At 30.1% G+C, this 26,008-nt stretch overlaps 4 protein-coding genes across 4 annotated transcripts in view; 1 reads left to right on the plus strand and 3 right to left on the minus strand.

The window, feature by feature from the left end:
• Positions 1-2,915: 2,915 nt before the first annotated feature.
• On the minus strand, positions 2,916-5,510 carry LOC105218561 (protein maelstrom 1). Its single transcript, XM_011194241.3, has 5 exons — positions 5,085-5,510; positions 4,765-4,969; positions 4,536-4,685; positions 4,068-4,462; positions 2,916-3,977 (listed from the first exon to the last, which is right to left on the minus strand). Exons 1-5 carry the CDS (start codon positions 5,199-5,201, stop codon positions 3,300-3,302), a joined length of 1,545 nt encoding a protein of 514 aa, XP_011192543.2. The 5' UTR covers positions 5,202-5,510; the 3' UTR covers positions 2,916-3,299.
• A 244-nt stretch (positions 5,511-5,754) lies between these two features.
• Positions 5,755-7,587, minus strand: LOC105218560 (smad nuclear interacting protein 1). Its single transcript, XM_011194240.3, has 2 exons — positions 6,784-7,587; positions 5,755-6,724 (listed from the first exon to the last, which is right to left on the minus strand). Exons 1-2 carry the CDS (start codon positions 7,446-7,448, stop codon positions 5,962-5,964), a joined length of 1,428 nt encoding a protein of 475 aa, XP_011192542.1. The 5' UTR covers positions 7,449-7,587; the 3' UTR covers positions 5,755-5,961.
• Positions 7,588-8,947: 1,360 nt separating this feature from the next.
• LOC105218559 (N-alpha-acetyltransferase 30A) overlaps positions 8,948-26,008 on the plus strand; it is a 130,543-nt gene continuing 113,482 nt past the window's right edge. The window contains exons 1-4 of the mRNA XM_054232347.1: positions 8,948-9,361; positions 9,421-10,658; positions 10,749-10,994; positions 11,055-13,859. Coding sequence (XP_054088322.1) covers positions 9,621-10,658; positions 10,749-10,994; positions 11,055-11,219 — 1,449 coding nt within the window. The 5' untranslated portion in view covers positions 8,948-9,361; positions 9,421-9,620 and the 3' untranslated portion in view covers positions 11,220-13,859. The remainder of the gene's footprint in view (positions 9,362-9,420; positions 10,659-10,748; positions 10,995-11,054; positions 13,860-26,008) is intronic.
• On the minus strand, positions 14,037-18,487 carry LOC105218562 (uncharacterized). Its single transcript, XM_054232344.1, has 13 exons — positions 18,062-18,487; positions 17,691-18,001; positions 17,415-17,625; positions 17,258-17,359; positions 16,886-17,191; positions 16,318-16,634; positions 15,935-16,145; positions 15,772-15,873; positions 15,393-15,716; positions 14,994-15,310; positions 14,718-14,928; positions 14,559-14,660; positions 14,037-14,499 (listed from the first exon to the last, which is right to left on the minus strand). The coding sequence occupies exons 1-13, from the start codon at positions 18,182-18,184 to the stop codon at positions 14,248-14,250; spliced, it is 2,889 nt and encodes a 962-aa protein (XP_054088319.1). The 5' UTR covers positions 18,185-18,487; the 3' UTR covers positions 14,037-14,247.

Raw genomic sequence — 26,008 nt, forward strand, 5'->3', positions numbered from 1 at the left:
TTTTTTAAGAAATTCATTTTTTTATATTTTTATTATTTTTTAATTTTTTATAAATTTTTTTTTTAATTTTTATTATATACATTTTTTTACTATTTTTTTCAATAAATATCTTTTTAATTTTTTTTTTATAAATATTATTTTTATAATCTTTTATATCAATATTCTTCTTTTATTATTTTTAATGTAAATTTTTTTTTATATAAATATTTATTATTTTAATTTAAAATTTTTTTTTTAATTTTTATATAAAAATTCTTTTATTAAATATTTTTCTTTATTTTTTATAAGTTTTTTTTTATTTTTTATATAATATATTTTTTTTATTTTCTATAAATATTTTTTTATATAGTTATTGTTTTAAGCATTTATTTTTTTATATTTTTTTTTTAATTTTAATTTTTTTATAAATATATTTTTTTTTATTGTATACATTTTTTTACTATTTTTTTCAATAAATATCTTTTTAAATTTTTTTTATATAAATATTATTTTTTAAATTTTTTATATCAATATTCTTTTTTTTATTATTTTAAATGTAAATATTTTTTTTTATAAATATTTATTATTTTTTTTTATATAAAATTTTTTTTAATTTTTTTATTTTTTTATATAATATTTTTTTTTTTATTTTTTAAAAATATTTTTTTATACATTTATTTTTTAAGAAATTCATTTTTTTATATTCTTATTATTTTTTATTTTTTTATAAATATTTTTTTTTTAATTCTTTATATAAATATTTATTATTTATTTTAATATAAATTTTTTTTATAAAAATTCTTTTTTATATATTTTTCTTTCTTTTTTATAATTTTTTTTATTTTTTAAAAATATTTTTTTTATATAGTTATTTTTTAAGCAATTCATTTTTTTATATTTTTATTATTTTTTATTTTTTTATAAATATTTTTTTTTATTTTTTTATAAATGTTTATTATTTTTATATCTACAAATTTTTCTATAAAAATATTTTTTATATAAATATGTTTCTTAATTTTTTTTTATTTTTTATATATTTTTTTGAAATTTTTTATATAAATATTTATTATTGTATTTTATATCATTTTTCTATAAATTTTTTTTTTATAATTATACTTAGTATAATTATATATATATTTTTTTTATTTTTTTATAAATATTTTTTTTTTTAATTTTTTATTTAACTATATTTCTTATATTTTACACAACTATTTTTTTTATATAAATATTCTTTCTGTAATATTTTTTTTATAACTATTTTCTTAAATTTTTTTATAAATTTAATTTTTATAATTAAATATTTTTTTATATTAATATTTAATTATTAATTATTTTTATATAAATATTACCTTTTTTATTTTTTATTAAAATATTTCTTTAATTCTTTTATATAAATATTAATTAAAAATATTTTTCTTTTAATTTTTGTATATACTCATTTTTTATTTGCTTTATAAATATTTTTTTATAAAAATTTTATTTTTGTAATATATTTTATATAACTATTTATTTTTTTACATAAATATTCATATTTGTTTTCTAGTTTTTTTTTTTGTTATGTAAATATTATTTTTAAATTATTTTTATATACAGTTTTTTTTTATTTAAAATAATTAAAATTATATAAAATATTTTTTTTTATAATTTTTTTATATAAATATATTTTTTTTAATTTTTTTTATTTTCTCAAATATTTTTTTTCAATTTTTTTACAAATATTCTTTTTTTAATATTTTTTTTTTATATAGATATTTATTTTTTTATGTTTTTAATATAAATATTCTTTTTTTTATAAATAATTTTTATTTCTTGTATTTTTGATTTTATTTTAATTTATAGGTTAGTTTATGTTAAATCGAGTTGAGCCTGCTACAAAGCTGGTTTTCATACTAATTTAAAACTTTAATTTTAATACCAAAGATTATTGTAATAGATAATTTAATGCATTAGTAAACGTTAAATAAAATATTTGCATCAATTACCTCGCATTAACGCGCACTGTGGCATTCCGATAATTCGATAAATTTTTGTTACAACTGAGTGAAACAATTTAAATGGGTTTTAAATCATTTCAAAGGCGTTATAAATGTATATATTTAATAAGAATTAAGTATTTTTTAACTATTATGTTAATTTAAAAAAAAAATAATAATAATAATAAACAATAGAAAAGTAAACACATTCATTTATTTTATTATTGTAATAAAATATAGTTGTAAAGATTTCATGCAAACCAGTTGAAGCTTTGTTAATTTAAACAAATATATGTTTTTGTACTTTCATTAAAATAAAATTTAAACGAAATTTTAAAATTAACTTTTTTCTGCAGTGAAAAAAAATAATAAAAATAAAAACAGTAAATTAAAATCTAAATGCATATAAATTTTGTTTGTTAATTGTCGAGCGCTACTACCCATCAGTATGACAACAGAATCGCGCGGTATAGGTAAGTAGTAAAAAAAATTCAAAAAGGAATATGTAAAACTCAAAGACAAAAAACTCAAATCAAAAGTCAAAACTAAAATAAAAAACAAAACAAAAAATTAAAATAAAAAAACTCCAATTTAAAAAATCAGAAAAAACTCAGAAACATTCATAAACGCTCGAAAAGAACTCCAAACAAAACACTAAAAGAAAAAATAAAAAAAAAAATTAAAACAAACCAAAAAAAAACTTAAAAAAACTAAAAAAAAAACTTAAAAAAACTAAAAAAAAAATTAAAAAAACTAAAAAAAAAAATTAAAAAAACTAAAAACAAATAAAAAAACTAAAAAAAAAAAATTAAAAAACAAAAAAAAAATAAAAAAAACTCAAAAATATAAAATTAAAAAAAAAAATTCAAACCAAATTCTCCAAACATATATGTATGTATGTACTAACCCAGCCAAATATATATATATATATATATATAAAATAATTAAAACAAATTCCACACATTATTTATGCATAAGGACCAAGTAGTCCTTTTATTAAAAAATTATGACAATCACGCATTTACTTAAACTATTTTTGTAGTCAAGTGATTTAAAAAAAAAATTTAAGGCGTTTGCAAAACAAAGAAATTAAAGAACAGTTCAAATATGCTTAGTTGTTACAATGGCTTAAGTCGGCGATATGCACATATTTTCGCACATATGCTCACAGTTATATTTTTATATACATTATCTTTTGTATATATTACATATATATGTAAGCTAACTTTAATTTCTTTTTTATTATATTTTTATTTTTTTATTTTTATTTTATTTTTTTTTATTATATTTTTATTTTTTTTTTATTATATTTTTATTTTTTTTTTTATTATGAATTTTTTTATAACACTAATTGTTTAAACGCTGAAATAGACGGCCACGTCCTGAGCCTGCACTCACAACGCTAGCCGTAGACACGTTATTACGCATACGACCACGTCCATAACCGAGCGGTGTCGATGCCTCCGAATCGGTGGTCTCATCGCGCGTATAGTTTATATCGAAGTGTGAGGTGTCCGGTTTGCGTGGCACATGCAACGAACGCATTGACCACGGATTTATATCGACAGTCGAATCCGGTGAGTCGCTATCCATTGCCTGGTGTGGTGCGCTATGCATGCGACTAGTTTTAGCTGGTGCTATTGCATAATTGGATGCGTGCTTCTTACGCGACGAACCCGGCCCAAGACTTGGAAAATCGTTGACTTCAAATGGCAACGTGGAACGCCCACTATTGTATGAACGTGCTGGCGCATAAGCATTTGGCTCATCATAGTAAATTTTATTCTCACATACGGCTTTAGTGGCGTATGTACTTTCACTATTTACGGAAATTTGCGATTCGGTGTCGGCATAGGTGCTTGGCGCTGGATTTATAATGGCAGCCAAGTTCGTGGTTTTGGGCACATGACGACCGGGTATCATATCGATAGCAATGTCGCAACACATGTAATCGGAAAACGTGAATGCCCAGCGTGTTACTATTGATTGTGTGCAATATTTGCTTTTATCAATTTCCTCATGGTACTGTTGGAAGAATATTTACAATGTTTGCAGAAAAGGTCATAAAATATAATTTTTTTATACATAAAATGTTTGTTATTGTTTTCCACTTACTGTACAAGCTATATCAATTTGATATTCAAAAAAGTCGTTATCCCAAAATGCATCAGTAACGAAGCTAGAAGTTGGTTTTTCCAATTCACCCATTTCACAAGTAGCTTCTTTGAGTATGTAAAAGAGATATTGTATCGAATATGTCTCGAATTCGATGTTTCTTGCTTTGTAATCGCCTTTGAGATAGTCCAAAACAGATGCCACAACTGGTATGGAATCACGATGAGTATAAACTGGCGGATACTCGCCAGTTTCAGGATCTCGTATAAAATCCAGTATATTATTATAAATCAAACCTAAATCAGTTTCACCCTTAGCATGCGGCGGTAATGGCAACTTGTGTGTGTTGTCCGAATGATGTTGTGCCTCATACTGTAAACCGTACAATTCAGGACCTACAGTTACATATTGAAAATAAAATTATTTTTTTTTTATAAAAAACGCAGTTGTAGTTGTGTGTGTACATACCAGGATTTATGAAACTATGATACAGCCGACATAAACCTTCTTTCAACGAGTATTTAACAACAGAAATTTCGGCTGGCACATAAATGCCACCTCTGAGTGAACGTACGAAATAGTTCACCATTATAAAGTGGTATGTTTGCGTGTCCAATTCTAACAAATAATACGAATAACAACAAGAAAATATTAATAAATGCATAAAATAGCATTACATAAATACACAGTTACTTACGGTCATTCTTCACGCTATTTCGAACAGTCAACTCGATGGTACGTTTCATGCGCCGTTCACGCTGCTCAACATCCTGACGCTCTTTTTCTACAACATCAATGGGCTTACCCCTGCAGGTAAGTTTTGGTGCCGCGCCAGTTTTTAAGCCCATTTTTTCCTGCTTAGCGCGCTCATTATAGGGTGCACGCTCCTGCGCCGTCATTGACTATATGCAGCATATAGAGATATTAGTAGTCAGTAGGTTCATATTAAGCATTTAACAGTGAATTCCAAAATGCCGCTTAAAATCATAAAACAAATCAGAATTAGTATCAACTTACCGCCCATATACGGCCGCACTCTGTTGTAGCTTCGGCCAAGCTTAAGTTTCTACCATACTTAGACTTCCAATCAAAGGTAAAGGTCATAAAACCATTTTTTGATGGCTTTTTCGGCATTTTCTTGACGGACTTTTAACGGTACTTGTAAATCCTTTAAAAAAAACCGAACCGCTATAATTTTTCAAACAATGGCCAATTGTAGTAATGCAATCAGCTACGGTAAACCTTTGAGCACACTTTTCAATTATTTTTTATTTGTTTAATATCCAAAAGTTTTTAGTTTTTATACCACAATAACGTGTTACGCGGTATATAATTCGCAATTATTATTTTTAAGCACACACAAAACACAATAGCAAACACGAAAGCATAGCGCGTATAATTCCAATTGGTTGACAGTTGGAGTTGGTTGAAATACTACGACAGGTTGCCATATTTTCGGTATTTATGTATTATTAGAACAGCTAACTGTTCTTAAAACTGTGTGCTTATGAGGAGCTTTGACGTATTTTACGAAAAATGACTTAAATTAAAATATAACAGTATTTTAAATAATACAAATAAGTTATAAATATATAATATAAAAAATTAAATAAATAATAAATAAAGAATATAATAAATATAAGTTAAATAAATTGATAAATATTTAAATAAAAGAAATGTTCATGACTTCGCTGGAATCAAATAAATTGTTCAAAATTTATTTTAATAAAAATGTGTAATATACATTTGTATATGACAAATCAAAGATTTACATTATGAGAATTGTACTCAGTTATTTCTATCGTCTTTAAATAACCTATTTATTAACATAATGCAATGATAACTGTGCTCCTATGCCGCTACTGGCACAGATTGTCATATCGATTGAATGCAATCAAGGATTTGGTCCGTCTGGCACATCTTCCGGCTCTGGTTTGACAATTACATCATCATCTTCTTGATCTTCTTTGCTGTTCTCATGCAATAATACATATTCTCGTGTACTAAAACCAAATTTTACAACATCCTTTTCAATTAATTCGTAATACTTCCGCGGCTCGATTTTCTTGTTGTTCAAAAATGTGCCATTCGCCGATTCCAAATCGATAAGATATAGTCTCACACGTTTACCCTGTGAGCCATCGTCGCGTTCGAATGGTACGAGTCGATATTGTAGCGCCGCATGTTGTTTTGAACAACTCGGATGGTCTACAGCTAAATCGGCTACTTTTCGATCACGTCCAACCAAAAAGCAGCTTTGTCTATGTATATGTAATGTAGGCAGCGCAGTTTCACCTTTGAAGGGGTATAAGCGCCAACGTCGTTTAGGTTTACGTGCTTCTGGCGGTTCGGCATATTTTACAACAACGCCATTGACTTTATTCGTATCTTCTAATAACGCGCCACTTAGTCCAAAATTGGGTTTCTCTTTTTCAACGGGTTCCTCTTTCGTTTGTGTATCGTCATGCTTATCATCACCACGTTTACCACCCCATTCGTAGTTTTTACTATCATCTTCACGTGAGTTTCTGCGATTTGTACGACCACGTCGTACTGGTGAGTTACGCTGTCTAGAGTGTTCTCTAGGTTCACGCTTAAAACGTTCATTGCCCTGAGATCTATTTTGCGATTTATCAGTACGTGGACTGCGACTACGCCTAAATAAAAACGTTATTTAATATATGATAGCACTAATATACAAAAGTACTTGACCTACCCTCTTCGTTCGTTAAATCGCTCATTTGGATGCCCACGTTCATCTCGCCATCGTTCCTCTCTGTTTCTATTCACATAACGATCTCTATAGTCACGTCTATCCGGCAAGCGGTCTCTTCCTCCATACTCATTACGTGAACGATTACCACGATCATTACGTTCTCCGTGCGACCGTAACGCATCGCGTTGCTCACTTCTTTCACGTTCCATACTTTGTCGCTGCCTCTGCCGGCTTCTACTTCTGCTCAGTTGCCGATTTCGCCGTTCAGGACTGTCCCATTTGGAAACATGTGGTTCACCGCCGCTACTTATTTCTTCACGCTCACGACTATGCGTGCGTCGACGTTGCTTACGTTCCCCCTGCTCCTCATCATTACGCACACGTTGTTTACTACTTTTTTCATGTCTTTTAGCGTGCTGCTTGCTGGTTTTACGCGTTGCAGCATCTGATAACTCGCTTGCTGATGTAGAACTAGAGGAGGTGCTGCTTGAATCATCACTATCTGAATCTTTAGTAGATCGATTTTTCTTGTTTGAATGTTTTGAACTTTTTTGCTTGTGATGTCGTGTTTCTGTAACAGAGTTACATGATTCATTTTCACTGCTATCTGATTGTTGCTCATCTTGGCTACGTTTGCTCTTTCGTGACTTCTTAGATTTCGGCATTATTTAATTGAACTTATTAACAATTATAGAAAATGTAAATAAAAGTATTTAGCGCGTTTTTTTGATCGACGTTCACAGAAAATTGTATGGACTTCGACGAATGATAACAAATGCTGTCATTTGTAGCACAGGGTGTTCTTTATTAAATATTTTAGTTTTCACAAATTTTGGTATTTGTTTTACAATAACATAATAACGGGTGATTTTTTTGAGGTTAGGATTTTCATGCATTAGTATTTGACAGATCACGTGGGATTTCAGACATGGTGTCAAAGAGAAAGATGCTCAGTATGCTTTGACATTTCATCATGAATAGACTTACTAACGAGCAACGCTTGCAAATCATTGAATTTTATTACCAAAATCAGTGTTCGGTTCGAAATGTGTTTATCGACAAATTTTGTTCAGCGATGAGGCTCATTTCTGGTTGAATGGCTACGTAAATAAGCAAAATTGCCGCATTTGGGGTGAAGAGCAACCAGAAGCCGTTCAAGAACTGCCCATGCATCCCGAAAAATGCACTGTTTGGTGTGGTTTGTACGCTGGTGGAATCATTGGACCGTATTTTTTCAAAGATGCTGTTGGACGCAACGTTACGGTGAATGGCGATCGCTATCGTTCGATGCTAACAAACTTTTTGTTGCCAAAAATGGAAGAACTGAACTTGGTTGACATGTGGTTTCAACAAGATGGCGCTACATGCCACACAGCTCGCGATTCTATGGCCATTTTGAGGGAAAACTTCGGAGAACAATTCATCTCAAGAAATGGACCCGTAAGTTGGCCACCAAGATCATGCGATTTAACGCCTTTAGACTATTTTTTGTGGGGCTACGTCAAGTCTAAAGTCTACAGAAATAAGCCAGCAACTATTCCAGCTTTGGAAGACAACATTTCCGAAGAAATTCGGGCTATTCCGGCCGAAATGCTCGAAAAAGTTGCCCAAAATTGGACTTTCCGAATGGACCACCTAAGACGCAGCCGCGGTCAACATTTAAATGAAATTATCTTCAAAAAGTAAATGTCATGAACCAATCTAACGTTTCAAATAAAGAACCGATGAGATTTTGCAAATTTTATGCGTTTTTTTTTTTAAAAAAGTTATCAAGCTCTTAAAAAATCACCCTTTATTTTAAAGGAAATATATTCATTTATTTATAAAGTATGATATTTGTATATTTTTCATAAATTTGACGTATAAATAATTTTGAATTTAATTTTAATATCAAACTTAATATCGCTTAACATCTCTGTTTAATGATTTGTAGCTGTCCAGGAACAACTGCTGATATTGAACCGTGTTGCCGTACTTATGCTACATATTTTGTTTAGAATTGTCTATTATCATTGCTTATTGTGCTTCTTATTGCTATTTTGTACCAGCTGTGACTTACATTATAAATTTTTATGAATCATTTGTTTAATCGTTTCATAAACACTTTTATATAAATATAATTTCAAAATTATGAATTTTACTTCAGAATTTCAATGGATTATTGTTTTGTTATGTGGCAACGTAGAAGTTGTCTTTCACGTTCAACTCGCGAGGAAAGTGAAAATTTCAAAGAACTCACGAAAAACTCAAATTGATAGTAATTTTTATCAAGAAATTTTACATAATTGTTTTAGGGGCTTGTTAAGAATATATTTGTAACCTGATTGGAATGCGAGAGTAAAATTTGTGAGCGGTCGGTTAGATCTAGGAAGGTGCTGGATGTGATTGACAGAAAGCAGGGCAAGGCAGGGGATAGACATTAGTAATAAAAGGTGAAGAAGATATTGTCAAAGACGGGTGACTTCGGTAACTCAGTGTACTTGGGCCGAACTGAAAGAGGAAGATTAACCATTGGAGGATATGAAGTTAGTTTTGATGAGCAATTATAAAATATAGACGACAAATTTATTAATTCGAGGTAAATCTAAATTTAAAGCAAATCGAAAGGAAATATTTTAATTATATATGAATTTATAGCAAATTTTAGGCAAGACAAAGTACAAAAAATCAAAGCAGGAAGTGTCAAACAAGTGCTGTGTGGTTGACGACACGAAGAAGTGCTAAACAACAGGGCTACAACAAATACCAAATAAGGCCAGGACAAAGAATATTGTAATTTTAAGAGCTTAACATTTTGTTTTGTACAAGAATTGCGTGCTTGTTCACAAATAAAAGCAATGGATAATACCGCGAGTGCCATTGTTGAACAGCAAAAATTAGCAACATCACAAAAATCAAAGAAAAGGCAGAAGAGTAAAAAAGCAAATGGCAAGGGTCCTGCTGGTAGTCCACCAAATGAACACTTGACAGATGTTGCGAAGGACATTGAGCAAGTTGTGAAAGTTAGTGATGCATCAGTCACAGCGAACGGGCTTTCAGAAATCTTAGAACAACATTTACATATTACAGGAGATGGTCTACAAATAAACGGTACTATCGGCAAGTGCAGCAGTCATAATGCGCAAAATGGGCATCATACACCCGTAACCGATATTACAAAGCACAGCACGGCGTCGGCAATTGTAAAAACTCCACAACAACTGGCATCTTTGCAAGATTCAACAGCCTCTGGTGCTTCGAAAAAATCAAAAAGTAAAAACAACAAGCAAAAGAACAAAGAAGCTAATTTAGAATATGAAAATAATGTGACAACACAGACAAGTCATAACAGCAATGGCGCGTCAGCAGCGCAAACTTGTACAAGTCCAACGGAAACAAAGGCAGTCGATATGGCGCAATTGAAAAATGGTTTCCATAATTTCGTTAATGAACAGGATGAAGCGTTGCGTTGTAAAGAAACACAGCAACAATGCGCAGTCAGTGAAAATACCAACTCACAAACAGAACTAACTAAACAAACAACCAACAATACTGAACCGAATATATTAAACGCAGCAGCGGCGAGAGGAGTTGCGAAAACTGCAACGGTATCAATGTCTGACACCTGCCCACACGACAAACTACAGTCCACAACAACAGTGGCACAACAAAGTACTATAACTGCTAACCCTCCCACTGCAATACACAATACAAACAACACTGCCAAGCAGGATGCAGACAATGCGCAGCAAACTGAACAAACTAACACTAAGGAAGCGGCGTTAAACGAGTCAGGCGAGACAATGCCTCCTGCACTGGCCGTCGGCACAACCAAATTGGATTTGAGTAATGTGCATATTGAGTATAAGGAATATGAATCGGAGTTGCAAATGCATGTGAGTGTGCGGTTTGTTGTTGTATATATGCATATATAATAACAATTTAGTGTTATTTTATGTTAAATAAATTTTTCTTTTGTTGTGTAGGATATTATGCGTTTAATACAAGCCGAATTATCGGAGCCTTACTCGATTTACACGTATCGCTATTTCATATACAATTGGCCGAAATTATGTTTCCTGGCAGCGCATGGCAATGAGTATATTGGTGCCATAGTATGTAAACTTGATATGCACAGGAATGTGAGGCGTGGCTACATAGCAATGTTGGCGGTGCGTAAGGAATATAGGAAACTGAAGATTGGCACAACGTTGGTGCAAAAAGCAATTGAGGTACACCAATTCACATTAATTTATTGTTAATTGAAATAATTTCTGTTAATTGCATTACAGGCGATGCTTGCCGATAATGCTGATGAAGTTGTGTTGGAAACCGAAATGCGTAATGTGCCCGCTCTGCGTTTATATGAGAATTTGGGTTTTGTACGTGATAAACGCTTGTTTCGCTACTACTTGAATGGTGTCGATGCGTTGCGTTTAAAATTATGGTTTAGATGAGATTGTGTTTAGTTGAATTTCATTGCCACATTGCATGCACACAATATAAATACATATATATTGAATTATATTATAATAATTTGTATGCGAAGAAAAAAAGAAAATTCGGTTGAGACGTTCTTCTTCACTTCTCACATACATACGTTCATATTTAATTGCAAAAAAAAAGCAAAAAGAAAGCAAACTAACGTAAACAATTAAGAAAATCAGAAAAATTATATGAAATATTATCAACAAATAGTTTGTTTCTATTATTATTATTAATTTTTTTTTATAGAAATGTCTACTAAACAATTTATGTAAGCGCAGAGCGACAAGTGTGCCGATTGTATGCGTGATTTTATGGCTAAAATTACAAACGCTTAAATGCTAAACTAAACATTTAATGGTTTTTCGTCTTGTAGCCTTTAATTATAGCGTTTTTAGTTTGAAAGTAAAAAAAAACGGTTGAGTTATTATTAAGTTTTATTTTAAATTTTGTTTCTGGTGTATGATTATCAGTTAGCAGGCATATTCATCATATAAAACGAATTGTTTGTTCACGGCGTGTTAAGTGACTAGTTTAATTTATTTAAAATTCATTTGCAGCTGAGCTTTTAAACTTAATTTGTATATTTTTAATTTATAAAGTTAAATCGCGCTTTTGTAACGGGTTTTTGTTTGTTTTCCTTTTAAACGCTCTGTTATTTTGTACTTTAAGTTTTATTATTTCATTTGCAGTCGCTATAAAATGTCAAGCACTACTTAAAAGCTGGTTTTGTAAATAAAAAAACAACAACAAACGTGAGACAAGTTTTATGACTTAATTGATGTTTCTACATTTTATAAATAAATAAATATATTTATTTTCGTGCTAATATTTTATAAAAAAAAAACATTATTTTTGAGTTAAACTAATGTTGTATACTTTTAGGCGTTTATTTTGTAATTAGACCGAAGTAAACGCGGGGTCTGTACATATTTGCGTATACATTTGTAATTAAATATAAAAAAATTACAAACAATTTAAACTTATGCTAAATAAAACACTAATAAATAAATAAAGTGAAATTAAATATAAACTGCAACAATATTAATTAAAAATTTAGTTGGCATAATGAGCTATTTAATTAAACAAGTATATATGTATGTAAAGTTAAGAAATCATACATAAATAGAAGTAACTACAATTTGAGTAGCTACTAGATATAAATAATGAGAAATTGTATGTAAATATATAATTTTAAATTTATATTAATTTATTAGCGACATTTTGCGAAGTCTGCATATAACATTTGTAAATAACAAAGCAAAAACTAAAAATTCACGCAAAATCATGTCTAACATACGCCTTCTGCAAAGGCTTTGTATATACATACACATATATGTATGCTTCATTCAACAAAATACAAAAAAAAAAAAACACATAAACACACGTACAAATGGTGTAACACATAATGCAAAATAAAAAATCAATTACAATTTTAATTTTTTAATTTTTATTAACAAAAAGTTGAAATGTCAAATTTAATTTATCAACAAATTGTTCTCATTAAAATGCATATATGCATTTCAAGAAATTTACAGTTATTTTCTTGCTTTGTTATCGATTATTACTTATCGGCGCTCAATATTGCATATCCCTATTTAAGCGGCCATTTTGAAGGAAGTAAATTGTGCAAGGCGGCGGTTAAAATGTGTACATTTCTTGCGAAATCTTATAAGTTTATGAATTTTAAAGTTTCAAATGTGCTTTTTGTATAAGTCAATGCGCTATAACGTATACAGCATGCGATAATGTTGAACTTATAAAAAATCACTTATTAAAGCGTGAAAAATTGCAATTTGCAACAATACGCCGGGACGCTTACCTCTCAATTGGTGTAATGACTTTTAAAAGAGTTTTGTTAAAGCTGCACAATTAAATTCTATAACAATTTAACTTAATAAACATTTCCTATATAAGTTATTGTTAATTGAAGACTAAAAGAAAAGAAAAAAAGAGAAAAAAATCATTGAGCCCCCATTCTAATGTACTAATGCGATAGAAGCGACTCATTTACACACATACATATGTATGCATGTACGTCCAAACGTTTACAGTACGTTTGCTGGTTAGAAAAAGGTTGAGTGTATTCAAATAAGAAAAATATCAAATTGGTGAAATATAATAGCGTGTGTGAAAAGCGTAAAAGTGAAAAATTGGAAAATTCTTTCTATAAGTGACTAATACAAGTTGAATTTAGTAAATAATTAATATGTAAGATAAACTTTTATAGCAATGTAAAATAAGTTGGCATTAGTAAATAATTGAGCATTATTAAAAATGAAATAAAATCATATATAGTGTCATGTGTATGTATTAAATATCAAGATAAATGTGCATGTATGTGTATATAAATAAAAAAGCTAAATATTAAATGCAATAAATGCAATAAGTGTATGAAAAGAAATGTTGATAATAATAATAAATCATGCAATGATTACAAAAATTTAAAGTCTAAAATGCAATTTCATGTTTTCGCTGCACTAACATTTAACAATGAAAAATTTACTATTTGTAGAACATTTTGATACAAAGTAACAACTTTTATTTATGATTTGAAGCAGAAAAACTGCTTACAAGAATTGAAAGTCCCATGCAGTTCAACGTACAATGCGGTGAGTTACATATTGAATTTATAATTTTTTATATTATTGTAAAATGTTTATGACTGTAGTTGCATATATAAATAATGCAACAACAACATTTGTAGTTTATATTTTCAAATATAAGCTTAGAAACTTTCATATTTTCCCTAGTTTAACAATTGAAAAAAAGAAAAAATTACTGTTTGTAGAACATTTTGATACAAAGTAACAACTTTTATTTATGATTTTATACAAAAAAATCTACAGTGTGTTAAAAAATGTAAATTTGTACGCATATAGACCAACTTAATTAGTGAGGTAACTGTGGTTTAATTAATTGCACTTAAAAATGTTCAAAATTAATTGCACTTCGGTACGTAGTCAGCCGCATTTAATACTTTTTGTTTATTTTATTTTGTTATTTTGCTTGCGTTTGGCTTTCATGTAGCCAACTACTCTCCACTTTTTCAACTATTTTTTGTGATAAACTGAAAATTTCATATGCAGCGCGCACCGGCAATGCTGTATGCAGTACCCATTTGTCTTGTGCAAAATCATATTCCTCAATTATATCCACGCCGCACGAGTTATTTAAACCACCAATTGCAAATAGGCGATTATTGTAGTTTAATGCACATACGTCTGCGCGTGGAATATTCAATGAGGCAAGCTGAAAACAAACAAAAATGTGTTAAAACATAAATAAAATATTGTTTTAAAATAAACAACCTCTGTCCATTCATTTTTACGTGGATCATAACGCTCCACGCCGCCTAATTCAGATCCATCACTACCGCCGACAACGTATATATAATCCTGTACAACAGTTATCTGCAATAAAAAAATATTTAAGTTTTGTTGTGAATGATGCTTAAAGGTGTTACTTACACCAGCTTCGCCACGGCCCGTGTACATATCAGCACATGCTGTCCAAGTATCTGTCTGCGGATCATAACATTCACAGGCTTTCATGGTCGTAAAACAATCTGACCAGCCGCCAAAAGCATAAATTTTACCGTCAAACGCCACAACGCTAGCACCATAACGTGGCTTCAGCGTACTAGCTGCAGACTTCCAGTTGCCAGTATGCAAATCGTAGCTGTGTGCAAGTTAATTGCTTAATGTGTGTTTAAATTATTTTTTTTTTTTTACAAATATACTTACACTTGCATATTTGAGTAGGGGTCACATGAATTATCATCAAAACCACCGATTACGTAGATTTTATCCTCATGCAACAAAGTGTTGACATCGCGTACTGGTTGTGGCAGTGATGGTAGCGCTTCCCAAGTGAGTGTTTCCAGATTCAATTTATTCACACTGCTTGTATTACCCAAATTGATGTCGTAGCCACCAATAAAAATTAAGCTGTTATCAACAAATACAGTCTTATAACCATAATGTTTGGTCACAATTTCACCAAATTGACGCCATTTGTTCTCCAATTCGTCGTAACACAACAAAACACTTTGTGCACAAAACTGTTTAAATTTTATATATAGTATATATTATGAATGTAAAATTATTTAAAATTAAATGTGTAAATATTTTTTTCACACTCACCGATCTATGCATTTGTACTGCCACCAATAGTGTTGCATCTTCGCCGCTATTAGTTTTTATATTATTTGTTGTCGCATTACAAGCATTTGTTGCTGCCACAGCGAGGTTTTTTGTTAAAGCAAGTGCGGCCGCTTTTGTTACGCAGCACGTGCGATAGGCACCTCCTATTGGCAATGATTTTGTAACACCCCAACGTTCTAGTGTAGGGCTGTAGGATTCAATCGTTTCAACGCCCTTTGAATTTGCCAGACCCCCAATGGCAAGAATGCGTTCGTTTAGATATAAGCCACATGTGTTGCTACGTTCAACATTCATTGGAGAAATCTGTAAGTGAATTTTTTAATATTAAATAATAAAGTGGTGTTTACCAGTAACAAACCTTTGTCCACACATTTTTGAATGGATCATAAGATTGCACACAAACGCCACCAACACTTTTTGTACCGCCTAACACATAAATTTGCCCCTTTGCTATTGTCAACTGGAAAAGTTAGATATTGTTTCGAATTTGTGTATGTTTACCGTTAAATGTTAGTACTTACACCAACATTACCGCGTGGTTCCAGCATATCAGCACATTGTGTCCAAGTATTGCTCACTGCGTCATAGCATTCACAATCGGTCAGAGGTGTGCCTGCAGCTGACAAGCCACCAAAAACGTATATTTTATCCTCAAATACCGTGACGTTTGTTTCAAAACGTGGTTTCAACAAATTGGCGACCTGCTGCCACTCTGTGCCGTTATTGTCTAACCTAAATGATAAATTATTATTATTTATTAATTAATATTATTTTTAATTACTAATTTATTAAGTAATTAATTAATTAATTAATTTATTATTAAATTTCTAATTTATTAAGTAATTAATTAATTTATTTATTTATTAAGTAAGTAGTTAATTAATTTCAAAATATTTCCACATACCTATACACAGTGTCCAATGGCTCAGCTGCATTGTGCACATAACCTCCCAAAACGTAGATGCTTTCATGCAATAGCGCCACATTCATGCCCCGTAAGTGCTGTGGCAATGCAGGCATGCTCTCCCACGTTGATGTTTCCAAATTATATTTCTCAACATTATTAGTGCTTTCAGACTTGTCATTGTAGCCACCAATGAAAGCAATGCTATTACCAAGACATACTAACTCATAACCAAAATATTTCGTGGCTATTTCGCCGATTTGCTGCCAATTATCGTGCGGTGCATTGTAAAGCAAGATTGTTGCATCCTTTGCTGGCTGCAAATAGTTTGAAAGTGTTAGTTAGTGTAAAAGTTTTATTTTCGTTATTTTTTTAATGATTTTTTAAATATATATTTTTTAAAATATTTTTTAAATATTTTTTTTTTATATTTTTTAAATATTTTTTTCCCAATTTTTTATTTAAATATTTTTGTGTTTATAATTATTTTTAAATATTTTTTTTTATATTTTTTTCATCATTTTTTTATTTACAATTTTTTTTTAAATATCTCTTGTATACTACTTACATTTGTATTCAATTCTAACGCCAATAACGCATCGTTTTCCGTTAACACAAGCCCTTGATCAGCTGCCAATGTGTTGCGCTTATTGTAACTTCGCTCCAATTTTGTGGCAATATCTGTGGGTAAGCTAAATATGCGACAATCAAATGGCACATGCATTTTATTGTGCGTTAGCCATGTTGCATTTTCAAAATCGTATTCCTCTATACTTTGGATGCCTCTGCCATAATTTTCACCACCAATAGCGAAGAGTCTTCCTTGCTGATAGAAACCAGTCACATATCTACGCGATTCATTTAAATCCTTAATCTGTAACAGTGTAATGTTATTGCCGAAATTAATATTGCAAAAACAAAAAAAAAATATTGGACTTACTTGTGTCCATGTATTATTTGCGGGATCATAACGTTCCACTACACTCAGTGAGGGACCATTGCAACCGCCGATGACATAAATAAATTCACCTGCTACGACCGCCTACAAATAAAAATTTTGATTTTTTATATAAAATTAAATTTGTAAATACACTCACGCCAGCATCTGCACGCTCTACGCTCATATCTGGCAATTTGGTCCAAACATTCGTTTCTGGGTCATAGCATTCACAATCTTTTAAGCCCGTCACAATGTCCGACCAGCCACCGAAAACGTAAATTTTACCATTAAACACAGTTACGGCTGCGTTAGAACGCGCTGTTATCATTTTTGCAACACTCTGCCACTGTCCGATTTTGAAATCAAACCTAAAGAAGTATATATTTTTATATATAAATAGTATGTACGCACACATTTCTATAATTGCACCTACATTTGCACGTCGTCATAACGTACATCGTAATCGAAACCACCCAGTACATAGATGTTATCATTCAGCAGCACCGCATTCGAATCGCGCACTACATATGACAATGCTGGTAGTGGCTCCCACTCTTCTTTCGCCAAATTGTACTGTTCAACACTGTTGGTTTTTTCCACACGCGAGTTATAGCCACCAATGAATATTAAATTATTATCCCTAGGCACAAGCGCATAACCGTAATATTTAAGCGGTATCTCACTGATTTGCTGCCACATTTGTTGTTCTTCATCATAACGTAGCAATCTGCTGTTACCGGATAACTGGAAGCACAAAAATTATTTTATTTTTTATAAAAAGCATAATTTTAACTGTGCGCATACGCCTTGATGCATTTCAACAGCCATTAATGCATAATTGTTCGCTACTGTCAACCCACGGCCTTGCTGATTTTGGTTGCTTGCATCCATTGTGGTGTTCTGCATTAGATTTGTTACCGTCTCCATGCTTTTAATGGTATATAATATATATTTCAAAAAAAAACAAATTTGTCCGGCTTAAACGTGTGCAATAGCTGTGCGCGTTGTTCTGTTGCTAGTTTTTATGCGCGAAATTACCGATGAGGTCATAGCGTGAACTGACAACTATTTCAACATAGCCACTAATAGTAGGTGACCAATGAGTCACTAGCGTGTTATCAATATTGAAATAGCTATAATTCGGCCATCAATATGTGTATAATCATACTAATGCAAAAATTGTTTATCTTCATATTGTCACAGAAACCCAATTGATTTGGTCTACAAGCGAAACCAATAAAAAATGTAAACAAAAACAGCTGTCAGTAAATCGTTGTTATCGATAAATTTGCTTATAGGAAGTCATTTGATTTATAAGGTAGTTGCAGTTTTAACACATATAATGTAGATAGAATTTTATTTAACTGAATGAAATTGACGCGTACAGTTTATTCGTTTATTTATGTTTAGCTATTTTTATGAAAAATTAATATGTAATTTAACAGCTCATTGCTTTCCGTTGTTATCGATATATTTTAAAACAGGAAATGTCACACGCCAGCAATTGCGTTTCGTCGGTTGCACAACTGCTGACGTTTGAAAGTAATTTCAAATATTAATAAAATAAATATAAATACAGTTTCACAAATTATTTAATTTTAAAAATAATAATAAAATAATAAATAATTAAATGTACAAAACATTTTACTGCAACAAAATTAAATAAAATGTATATAAATTATATATTTATATTATATTTATATAAATTATATATTTATATTAATTAAGTAATTTCAAATATTAACATAAAAACAATAACAATCACATATAATATTATTGATTATATTAAAATAAAAAAAAAAAATTTAAGTAATATTTTATTGCAACAAAATTAAATAAAATTTTATAAACTACTTATTTATAATATAATTTATTATTTTTTATATTATTTATTTATTTATCTTTTTTGTTTTTAAATTAATTTTATTTATTTATTTCCGTTAAAATGTATTATAATTTATTTTTTATTAAATCTATTTCAATTATTTATTTATTTTAATTTATTTATTAATTTATTATAATTTATTTTTTGTTATTAAATTTATTTCAATAATTTATTTATATTAAAATTTATTTTTATATTTTATATTTGTTATTTTTATATTTTTATTAAATTAATTTTATTTATTTATTTCCGTTAAAATTTATTATAATTTATTTTTTATTAAATCTATTTCAATTATTTATTTATATTATAATATGTTACAATTTATTTTTTGTTATTAAATTATTTTAATGTTTTTATTTCCATTAAAATTTATTATTATTTATTTTTTATTAAATCTATTTCAATTATTTATTTATATTAAAATTTATTTTAATTTTTTTTATTTTTATTTTTTTTATTTTTTTTTTATTTTTATTTTTTTTTTTTATATTTTTTTTCACATCGCTTCATTCTAATATCATTCATATTAGTGTTTATATTATATATAGCGGAAGTTTATGCATGAAAAATCGCACAAAAGTGTTTCATTTTCATTACACAATCTTCATCATTTACATAAACAATGCCACTAACCTGAATTTGAATTTCAAATAATGAATTTTAAGGAAATGCGCTACATTAGCCTACATACAAATATAGCCATATGAATCAATACTTCCTACCTAGCAATGTTAGCTATGCGTGTCTGCTAACTCAATTAAATCATCTATAAATATATAATTATATTTGTGTGCATGTACATATGTACATAGGTGGTGGTACGTGTAACCTCTGTGTTTGTACCATATTTTATTTCCCCAACTACTTTTATTGCAAAATTTTATTGTTAGTAGCAACGTGTATTTATCTCCATCTGTATTTTTTTAATAGTAAACGCAAATGTGTTTGTTAGTTATTTACGTACGTACGTTAACTACGTACTTCTGTTACACAAGCAAGCATTCTATTTATCGGAAAATCGATAGATTTTGTAATCTCTGTAAACGGGCAATATAAATTTAAATTGCATTTAAGCTGTTTTTTAGTATGCAACTTAATTAAAGTCGTAGTGTTAAATTTTACGTATCAATTAAAATGTGCGAATACTTAGTCTGTTCTACAGTTGTTTATATATACGACATTTTTATGCTGTTTAACATACTCGTACATTGCCGCCTGTGGAGTGCATTGAGTAAATTGCAATGCAGTTACTATATGTATATAGGAAAATGTGTTATTCATCACTTTTACTTGATAATTCGTTATTTTTTCGCTATTACTCACAATTTTCATGCCATTAGCTAAAGTAAATCGTGTATGATAGTGTAAAATATATGTATAAGTGCTTATATGATAAATGTTTGCACGCGAGTGCTTATTGGAATTTCTGCGCGTGAAATTTTTAAAGCACGAAAAATACATTTTTGATACGCTCGAACGTAACAAATATGTGATTGTTTAAAAAAAGAAAATAAAATAAAATATTAATTTTTTTTTAATGTCTTCTACGGAGTTGTTCTAAATTTTGAAATCAGTGTATCAGTGTTGTTCCAAATCTCAACATATTAAATGAAAGAAATGCATAATCCTGCTTGTTTAATAATATTTTTTTGCAATTAATTAATATATATATATAAAATTAAGTGGCAAAATTTCCTGTTCGCATACTCCTCCTAGACGGCTTACCCGATTTCAATGAAATTTTCTGGGGTGATTGGGGTCTGTGTGGAGGGTGCACATAAGAAATTTAATGTGTGTATCATTGCACGTTTTGCAAAAAAAAAAAAATGAATTTGCAAGAACATTGCTATATTCCGAAATACCACAATATTTCACTTGGAATCCATCATCGAAAACATTTCAACGACGAAAGCAAGGGGAGCGTGTTGACGGTTATCCAAATGTCCGTAAAACCGATGTCATAGGACGCATTTACACTATCCATCCGAACAACGCAGAATGTTTCTATTTGCGTCTGCTATTAGTCAACATGCGCGGACCAAGATCATTTGATGATTTGAAAACTGTTGACGGTTAGTTGTGTGCGACGTATCGTGAAGCATTTCAGCGATTGCATTTGTTAGAAGATGATATGCATTAGGGCACCGCACTTCATGACGCATCACTCACATCTCATCCAAAACAAATACGCGTACTATTCGCCATAATAATATCTACATGCCTTCCGTCAAATCCGCAAGAACTGTGGAATAAGTACAAAGACTGCATGACCGAGGACTTATTAATTTTGGCGCGTAATCGAGCATCGGACGCAGACTTGCTATATACATTACAAATGTATAATGATGCTTTGATATTGGTTGAAGATCTGTGCCTTACAATTGCGAATAAGGCATTAGCGCAACTTGGCATAACTGCGCCCAATCGTTCAGCGATTGATATGCTTGACCATGAGCTTCAACGTGAACAACAATACGATTGCAATGAATTGCGTGCTTTCATACAAGCTAACATTACCAAATTGAATATTCAGCAGAAAAATGCTTATGATAAGATTATACGAGCGGTTGACAATAACGCCGGTGGATTCTACTTTCTGGATGCGCCAGGGGGTACAAGGAAAACGTTTCTGATCTCTTTGATTCTTGCTACTATACGGTCACAGGAGAAAATTGCGCTGGCAATTGCTTCGTCAGGCATCGCTGCTACTCTACTTGATGGAGGCCGAAAAGCACATTCTGCGTTGAAATTATCGTTGAACATCCAAGTCGTTGAAACACCAACGTGCAACATATCGAGGAATTCAGCAATGGCAAAAGTTTTGCGAGGAGCTGGAATAGTTCTATGGGATGAGAGCCCAATGGCTAACAAAAAGTCATTAGAAGCTTTCAATAGAACAATGCAAGATTTACGCCAAAAGCAACAACTTTTTGGCGGAGCATTAGTCTTATTATCTGGCGATTTTCGGCAAACTTTGCCAGTCATTCCTCGATCAACTCCTGCCGACGAAATAAACGCATGTTTAAAATCGTCAGTTTTGTGGATACATGTTCAAAGGCTGACCATCAACATGCGATCCAATTGCAAAACGATCGATCCGCAGCGGCGTTTTCGAAGCAGTTGTTGGACATTGGCGAAGGCAAAATACCAATCGATGATACCGGTTGGAACACATTGCCGAACAACTTTTGTACACTTTTACAATCGAAAGAAGAATTAATTGAAAGTGTATTTCCGAATATTGTTCAACACTATCAACGCCACGATTATTTAAGTGAACGCGCAATATTGGCACCGATAAATGTACACGTCAACGAAATCAATTTTGCCATTCAAGAAAGACTGCCAGGAGAAGCTACAACATATACATCGATTGATAGAGTTTTGAATCAAGATGAAATAGTCAATTATCCAACTGAATTCTTGAATTCTTTGGATCCCCCCGGTCTGCCACCGCATAGTTTGGTCCTGAAAGTCGGTTCACCCATTATACTTCTAAGAAATCTGGAGCCACCGACTTTGTGTAATGGCACAAGACTTTCAGTCCAAAAATTGTGGCCAAATTTGATTGAAGCAACAATACAAAATGGCAAGGCAGCATTCCCATGATTTCAACGGACATGCCGTTTGAATTTAAGCGCTTGCAGTAAAACACAAAGTAAAACCCCTTAAGAGTTTTAATCGATTTAGGTGTAGCGAAGCGCACAGGGTAACAGCTAGTATATATATATATACAATTGTATATGGCACAAATATTACATTTTAATTGCTGCTATTAAAAAGAAAGTATATAAAACTAAAACAACACAAGCCATCCATTTAACCGTTGATCACCTTAACGATTACGTAGTCAAATTGCATGCATTATTGTGGGCATAACATGCAAACATTTTAATTACTTTAACTGAATTATGAAACTTGCAGCAGCAAAGGATTGTTGTTGACTACACGCCGCTGACAGCTGACTGCCGGTGGCTTGTATGGTTGTCAGTGAAATGGTGAAATGTGACGTCAAAGCAATGAAACTGTTAAAAATTTGTATTTACAATGTTGCACTTATGTTGTACTTATGCCATTGTATGGGAAATATTTTTTTCCATTGCTCTATGTTAAACAAGCCGAAGAGCCATAAATGGATATATGAGCATGCATTTGCCAGCTGTTTGGTTTGGACTAAGAAGCAAGCAGTGTGTGTGTATGTGTAATATTAAATTTATTTTTTTCGAAATTTTTTCGAAATTTTTTCTAAAATTTTAAAAGCTAACTGACATTTGTATTGTGCGTAAAAGCGTGTAAAACTCTATGTTTTTTCTTCAAATAGAGTTTATACCATTTTTGTATATTTTACTCCTCTTCTTGCTTGAGCTCAACGCATTTTAGTCGGCTTCCAAAGCCTATTATTTCAACGCTAGCAGTTCAATGTAGGCGCCATGCTCGTAAGCGTTTTTTTTTATCCTGCCAAGTGATCTCATAACAATGCTGTTAAGTGCCGCACTTACTTCTATTACAAGCTGTTTACTTTCCTATAAATTGCTATGTACGCATAAATCTAGTGAACAAACACATTTGTAGTGAATACATACATACTTACATACATATATGTATGTAAATATATGTATGCAGCTAAGCGCAACAATTTAAAGCAATAGCAATTTTGTCTATGAATGCATAAAAAAAAAATTAAAATAAAAAAGTGATGCTTTCGCACATGACAATAAATAAAAAAAAAACTTTATATTTATGTCAATTTAAATTGGCGGCTTGACAGAAGTAAACCTATCGACCACATAGCAGCACATGCGGAAGTTTTTGTACAATGTAAATGAAGACAAAAATGAAATGTTAAAAAAAAAAAATAAAAATAAATTATTGAACTCACGCTGCTTAATACCAAAATAAATAGAGCAACGTGTTAAGATCCATTTCTTTTGTGAAATGTGCATTATTTGCTTGCGCTAAAGTGACGTCACTTAAGCAGTTGACTGTCAAATGCAGGCATTTCAAAGGTGTACTTCGTTTTCTTTTTCTCAAAAACTTTAAAAAAAAAATTTTTTTTACTCAACGCCCTCAGCTTTAATTTTTACTAAGCGCAACAATTTTGAGCAATAGCAATTTTGTCTATGAATGCATAAAAAAAATAAAATAAAAAAGTGATGCTTTCGCACATGACAATAAATTGAAAAAAAAACTATATATTTATGTCAATTTAAATTGGCGGCTTGACAGAAGGAAACCTATCGACCACATAACAGCACATGCGGAAGTTTTTGTACAATGTAAATGAAGACAAAAATGATGAAAATATTAAAAAAGAAAAAAAAAATATTGAACTCACGCTGCCTAATGCCAAAATAAATAGAGCAATGCGTTAAGATAAATTTTGTGTGAGCTATGCATTGTTTGCTTGCGCTAAAGTGACGTCACTTAAGCAGTTGACTGTCAAATGCAGGCATTTCAAATGTGTTCTCGTTCTCTTTTTCTCAAAAACTTAAAAAAAAAAATATTTTTTTACCCAACGCCCACAGCTTTAATTTTTGCGAAAAATACGAGTTTTTTGGTTTTTGAATAAATTTTCTAAAAAAATTATAAACCTTATGGTGTAAACATGTCATAAGGTATGACTTACTTTACTTTTTAACATTTCAACATCAATGGTCCGCTTAAAAGGAAAGCCATTGTAATGGTATGCCCCCCAAATCTATGCACAAATATAGTTTATGCGACCTGCATTACATAAATACATGCATACATACAAACATAGACACTTATGTATGTATAAATATGTACTTTTCAGCCAACCGCCAAATTAGACCCATATACATACATATATTGTGGAGCGCTCCATTTATTTATGAATGGTTATTAAAAGTAACAATGTGCAATTTTTGACAGTTGCACAAGTACTACAACAACAACAATGCTTTTTATGTAAATTTGCATACATATGTATGTACCTTTTGCGACAACAAGTGAATGGAGAATGTATCAAAGCAAGTTTTACGATTGGTAAATTCATAATGGCAAGATGTTAAAATTCGAAGATATACATACATACATACATATATATGTAGCAATCTAAACTGGACTATTGGAAAGCTGTAAAAGTGATAATAAAAGTTAAACGCAACTATTTTAATTGGTGCATTGTTTAGTTAAGTGTAGAGTTGCCAACATTTGCATATTTGGAAATTGAATTGAAAAAAATTATGATATTAAAAACGGTAAATTTGAATTATAAAATAAAAAGTGAGATAATATTAAATAATTTTAAAATATATTTTAATTTTTGAAAAAAAAAAATAAACAAAAAATAATGGCAAATTTATAAAATTCGGTGTTTTAAATAAATAATTATTATTTTTTAATTAATTTAAATTTAAATTTAAATATCAATATCAATATCAATATCAATATCAATATCTATATCAATATCAGTATCAATATCAATATCAATATCAATATCAATATCAATATCAATATCTATATCAATATCAATATCTATATCAATATCAATATCAATATCAATATCAATATCAATATCAATATCTATATCTATATCTATATCTATATCTATATCAATATCAATATCAATATCAATATCAATATCAATATCAATATCAATATCAATATCAATATCAATATCAATATCAATATCAATATCAATATCAATATCAATATCAATATCAAAATTTGTACTTCTTATTAATGAATTTTTTTTATATAATTTTGGAATAATTTTATATATTTTTTCAAAAAATATTTTTAATTTTTATTAAAAAATAATATTTTTTTTTGTATAATGTTGGCAACTCTGTTACTCCAAAACGTTACATATTCTGCAATACTATGTACCGTTAAAAAAG

The sequence above is a fragment of the Zeugodacus cucurbitae genome, chromosome 5 (genome assembly GCF_028554725.1).
Source record: "Zeugodacus cucurbitae isolate PBARC_wt_2022May chromosome 5, idZeuCucr1.2, whole genome shotgun sequence".
NCBI lineage: Eukaryota > Metazoa > Arthropoda > Insecta > Diptera > Tephritidae > Zeugodacus > Zeugodacus cucurbitae.